The 5,563-nt window shown below is 37.0% G+C and overlaps 2 protein-coding genes across 3 annotated transcripts in view; both read right to left on the bottom strand.

Moving 5' to 3' along the window:
- The window catches only part of slc16a4 (solute carrier family 16 member 4), an 18,283-nt gene extending 15,021 nt beyond the window's left edge, over positions 1-3,262 (bottom strand). For both annotated transcript variants that reach the window (XM_016474365.1, XM_016474371.1), the window contains exon 1: positions 2,960-3,262. The gene's annotated coding sequence lies outside the window, so the exon portion shown is untranslated. The remainder of the gene's footprint in view (positions 1-2,959) is intronic.
- A 1,306-nt stretch (positions 3,263-4,568) lies between these two features.
- The window catches only part of LOC107678981 (ragulator complex protein LAMTOR5-like), a 3,334-nt gene continuing 2,339 nt past the window's right edge, over positions 4,569-5,563 (bottom strand). Inside the window, exon 4 of the mRNA XM_016474382.1 lies at positions 4,569-4,903. Coding sequence (XP_016329868.1) covers positions 4,843-4,903 — 61 coding nt within the window. The 3' untranslated portion in view covers positions 4,569-4,842. The remainder of the gene's footprint in view (positions 4,904-5,563) is intronic.

Genomic DNA, 5,563 nt, shown 5'->3' with positions numbered 1-5,563 from the left:
GAGAGAGAGAGAGAGAGATCGGATATGGCCCGCGAACGAGTAAGCAGGAAAAAAAGCACATGGATTCCGATATTCTCAGATCGGTTTCAGCCCTCATTCATATGGAAATAAATCTGGTACGAGTCGGATACATGCATTTGCACCTGCAGTGTAAGCTTACCAATCGGAGTTCGGTTAAGTTAGCAAGATATTCACAGATTCCACTTTTCCGGATCAATAAATCACGAGCAAAACATTTTTACTACACAATTGACGCCTCTTTTCTTTCTTAGTGATGTAGAAAACGAGCTACAAGCGGGTTTTCCTCAAAACAAGCTTTCCTCCGCTCTGCACAAAATACATTGATCTCAATGCGCTGGCGTCTGAGAGACAAGTCCAAGGGGACCGTCTGCAAAGTGCGAAACGCGAAAAGTGTTACTAATAAAATACTCAATAACTTCACTGTAACACGCTGTAGTGTCACCAAATTCATTTCACACATCACTGCTCTCCTGCTGGTTATACTACAACAGTTATTTTTAAAATAATTGCTTTTGAATGATTTTTATGATTTAAAAAAAAAAATGCAATAAATTAACTTATTGGACAAAATAGTCAATAACTTCACTGTAACACTGTACTTTCACCAACGTGCTGTAGTATAACCAGCAGGAGAGCAGTGATGTGTGAACTGAATTTGGTGACACTACAGCGTGTTACAGTGAAGTTATTGAGTATTTTATTAGTAACACTTTTCGCGTTTCGCACTTTGCAGACGGTCCCCTTGGACTTGTCTCTCAGACGCCAGCGCATTGAGATCAATGTATTTTGTGCAGAGCGGAGGAAAGCTTGTTTTGAGGAAAACTCGCTTGTAGCTCGTTTTCTACATCACTACGAAAGAAAAGATGCGTCAATTGTGTAGTAAACATTTTTTGCTCGTGATTTATTGATCCGGAAAAGTCGAATCTGTGAATATCTTGCTAACTTTACCGAACTACAGATCGGATATTCCCCTGTTAATAATACGAGTTAATGTCAAATGTTTTTGAAACATCTCGCAGCAGTACAAATATTTTTATTACAAATGAAACATCTCTAGTTGACTATCAGAGTATGAATTTCGTTCGTCTGTGTTAAATAAGAGGCGATCCGGCGCCGAAATGTGTAGCTTTTAAAATCACGCTGACGGCTCGTCGCCGCTGTTAAAGTGACGGGCGTCTCGTGCACAGACGAGCGCTTTCTATTGATAACCTGGTGTGTGTGTGTGTGGAGGCTCTCTATTCGTTCGGGCGAAATCAGAAATAACGCACACAAACATGTCCCTGCTCTTGATATACATTCACTAATGAACACATTTGGTTTTAATGAGGAAAAAAAACTATGCAATGGCGGATTTGAACCCACACCTGCGAACTTAACACCGCTAGACCAGCCTATAATGAATGGTTTTGCCTAGGATAAAAACTAGCCTATCGCATTAAAAAGGTTTCTATAAGTTCTGTCAATAAGTTAAACTCTTTGCGTTCACATTCTGGACTCATCTGCTATTTTAAAAATAACTGTTGTAGTATAACCAGCAGGAGAGCAGTGATGTGTGAACTGAATTTGGAGAAAGTCCAGTGTGTTACAGTGAAGTTATTGACCATTTTGTCCAATAACAGTGAATTTATTGAATATAAAAAAAATAAATAAAAATAATTCAAAAGCAATTATTTAAAAAAATAACTGTTGTAGTATAACCAGCAGGAGAGCAGTGATGTGTGAACTGAATTTGGTGACACTACAGCGTGTTACAGTGAAGTTATTGAGTATTTTATTAGTAACACTTTTCGCGTTTCGCACTTTGCAGACGGTCCCCTTGGACTTGTCTCTCTGACGCCAGCGCATTGAGATCAATGTATTTTGTGCAGAGCGGAGGAAAGCTTGTTTTGAGGAAAACTCGCTTGTAGCTCGTTTTCTACATCACTACGAAAGAAAAGATGCGTCAATTGTGTAGTAAACATTTTTTGCTCGTGATTTATTGATCCGGAAAAGTCGAATCTGTGAATATCTTGCTAACTTTACCGAACTACAGATCGGATATTCCCCTGTTAATAATACGAGTTAATGTCAAATGTTTTTGAAACATCTCGCAGCAGTACAAATATTTTTATTACAAATGAAACATCTCTAGTTGACTATCAGAGTATGAATTTCGTTCGTCTGTGTTAAATAAGAGGCGATCCGGCGCCGAAATGTGTAGCTTTTAAAATCACGCTGACGGCTCGTCGCCGCTGTTAAAGTGACGGGCGTCTCGTGCACAGACGAGCGCTTTCTATTGATAACCTGGTGTGTGTGTGTGTGGAGGCTCTCTATTCGTTCGGGCGAAATCAGAAATAACGCACACAAACATGTCCCTGCTCTTGATATACATTCACTAATGAACACATTTGGTTTTAATGAGGAAAAAAAACTATGCAATGGCGGATTTGAACCCACACCTGCGAACTTAACACCGCTAGACCAGCCTATAATGAATGGTTTTGCCTAGGATAAAAACTAGCCTATCGCATTAAAAAGGTTTCTATAAGTTCTGTCAATAAGTTAAACTCTTTGCGTTCACATTCTGGACTCATCTGCTTTTCTATAGCCTACAAAGTAGGCCTATGCTTTATTAATAGTGTGTGCAGAGTTTGGACTTTTAATATCACTGTCTAATGCATTGAGCCACGTCAAGTTAAGCCCACTGTAAACGCAGATATCGGATACGGGTTACTTTTAAAAGGAGGTGTAGCCTAGTCTAAGCGGGTCATCATGAAATCCGATTTGTGAATCCAGACCTGCACAGTGTAGGCTAAATGCAGCCTTAAACTTAGCCTTGAAAAACGTAGGATTTGTCTAATATTGACTTGTGAATATGTTTGCAACCGAAAAATTCATTTTGTAAATTTTCCAGGGCTATTTCATAAACGCAAACATATGGAAGAAAAGAAAGACTTACCATATTTCCCGAAACGATATCAGTTAGGTATTCCAGGTTTCACTTGTTAAGACTTGATTTGAATAGACGTCTCCTCATGCGCGTATCTTCAGTCATGCTGCGGGAAACATCCGTATTCCCCGGTGACAGCTCCTCCTATGTGGTTGAATGTCGTCAAAGTCATCCCTGACCATGGCTGGACTCCCTGTGCTTGATTTTTCCTACTTTCTGAAAATTTGCTCCCAGACTCCGAGTCTCTCGGGGGTCACATCTGACCCCTCGGACCGGCACAGATCGGATGCAATGCGTTCAGGCTGTGCAGAGCCAAAGACGGCCCCTAGTGCATTTAACGACCATGTGACCGGAACTCAGAAGCTAAGTATTGAAGTGGAACTAATTTCAGAGGCTTTCCTGGACTGTGGCTATTTGAAAGAGGTCAAAGCACTACACTGTAAAAGCTTCGGGGGCAAATAATAAATGTTTAGGTATTCAGATGGATTGTGGGGGAAAAAACATAAAAGGCACTGATGTGAGATGCTTAGGCCCTTAAAACGTTGAAGGCAGGTTAACCTTTGGGTTTTTCAGAACACAAGTAACTAGACAGTAATGAATGACAGACTGTCCTAAAAGATCTACACCTGTACATTTTGATACTGTAATCCCAGGTAAAACATTGCCTTGCAAGTGCCATGCAGTGTCCTTTTTCATTGCAGGTCTCATTATGGTCCCAAACCTTATATAAACACACCTGCTGCATTCTGAAAAGTTAACCATACAAATGTACTTAGAAAACATTTATCAGCTGTTTAAAGCACACACAAACCTTCCACACGTACAGGTTGTAGGTTGACCCACACTTGCTATGATGATGATTATATTGTGTTCTGTTCTCAGTGCTGTTTTTGTGCTCGGGAAAAAATGTACACATTCACAACAACATCTACTAAAAGTTATGAGTGACAAAGGGTACATTACAGATATACAGTACATCAAAAAATAGAACAAAGACAACAATGCATGATTTCTTCTCTCTAAGTATTCATGCTGCACACTTAAGCGCTAATTTTGTTAAACTCTGTTTCTTATTATCTATGTTAAGGTAAAAATTATGACTCTTTTACAATCAAAAGCTAAGCCAAGTGAGTTCGCTGTTAACTGTTATCAAGGAAGGAACGCTCCATGACAGGCCAGAGTGTTTACAAAATGCAAAAATGAGAAGAGTGCGAAGAATTCTCTGTATTTTTCATATGCATACAACAAATCCAAACGTACAGAAAAAAGGATAGTATATTTCTGTTATTCGTAAAATAAAACAATAGTGATAGTTACCTAATTTTAAACGTTATCTGTTTGACAAAATTGACTTTTATAATTGACCATTACTAAGAAGCATGTTGAAAAAAACCTCACCTGTCTCAACTTTAATAATTTCCAGTTGTTAATCATGCACATAAACTACAACTCACAATGATCCATTAAACTGTACTCTGTGAGGTACTTAATGAATGTAAAATCATTGTGATTATCTTCAGTATTCTGCTTCATGCAAAATGTGATTCAACTACTGCCCCCTTCTGAACACATTATGGTACTTCAACTAAAACACCCCTCACAAAAGACTTGGTCAGAATTATTTTCCTTAAATAACACAGTTTATTAACTGGGAAACAATAGTTTGAACAAACAAAAAAGCAGTAAACACATCTAAACTGTGGAGTATGGTTGAAAGAAAGTACAAATATTGAAAAAGAAATGATTAACCATGTACACAAATATCTCATCTCACCCAATCATTAAACTTCTATGTTGCTGACAATAGACCATTGAAGTTTTTCAAACTCAAAATAATGATGTTTAAAAACACTGCACGTATTCCATATTTGACTATTAGAAACAAACAGAATTTATGATGCCATCTTATGTACAGCCAGTGTAATTGTTCCATGTGTTCTCACCAAAATGTTCCTGCAATGACAGAATTATATTAAGGGTCCCATTTAATACTTAAAAAGCGGCAACAATATTTATTATAAGTCACGTTATAATAAACTTTAGTGCACAGATAAAATTTTAAGAGCATGTTGTGGAGGGGCAGGTACTTAATGGGATGAAAGCAGTAGGGCTACCACTAACGACTATTTTTATTTCGATTAATCTGTCGACTAATTTGTCGATTAATCTAAACGATTAATTTCCCTACCCAAAAATCAACAATTTTACTTAAGAATATTTTATTAAACCAAATGAAATTCAAATTTCTATGAAATCCTTTTTTTAAAGCAAAAGTAAAGTGCATCCATCTCATAGTCCAAATCACTGAAATCAAAGTTCAGTATTATAGTGTAAGAATGGCAACATATCCACGTGTTCTAGTCTACTAATAATAACATTATAATAAAAAACACTTTTTAAAGGAGTTTTACCAGAAATGTTATTTACGATAATTTATTTAGGAGAAAAATGTAAATGTGTAGTATTTCTGAAAAAAAAAGAATTATTTTTTTTTTTTTTGAATAAAATCAATCAATTGGAGATGCTTTTGGTTATTAAAATTTAATTGAACCATTAAAATGGAATCCAGAAAATAATGGAAAACAGAATTTGGTAAAGATAAAACTGTAAAAC

Source organism: Sinocyclocheilus anshuiensis, unplaced genomic scaffold (genome assembly GCF_001515605.1).
Source record: "Sinocyclocheilus anshuiensis isolate Anshui unplaced genomic scaffold, SAMN03320099.WGS_v1.1 scaffold13, whole genome shotgun sequence".
Lineage (NCBI taxonomy): Eukaryota > Metazoa > Chordata > Actinopteri > Cypriniformes > Cyprinidae > Sinocyclocheilus > Sinocyclocheilus anshuiensis.
Note: the sequence above shows the minus strand (reverse complement) of the source record. Positions and strands in the feature narration are given on the sequence as shown.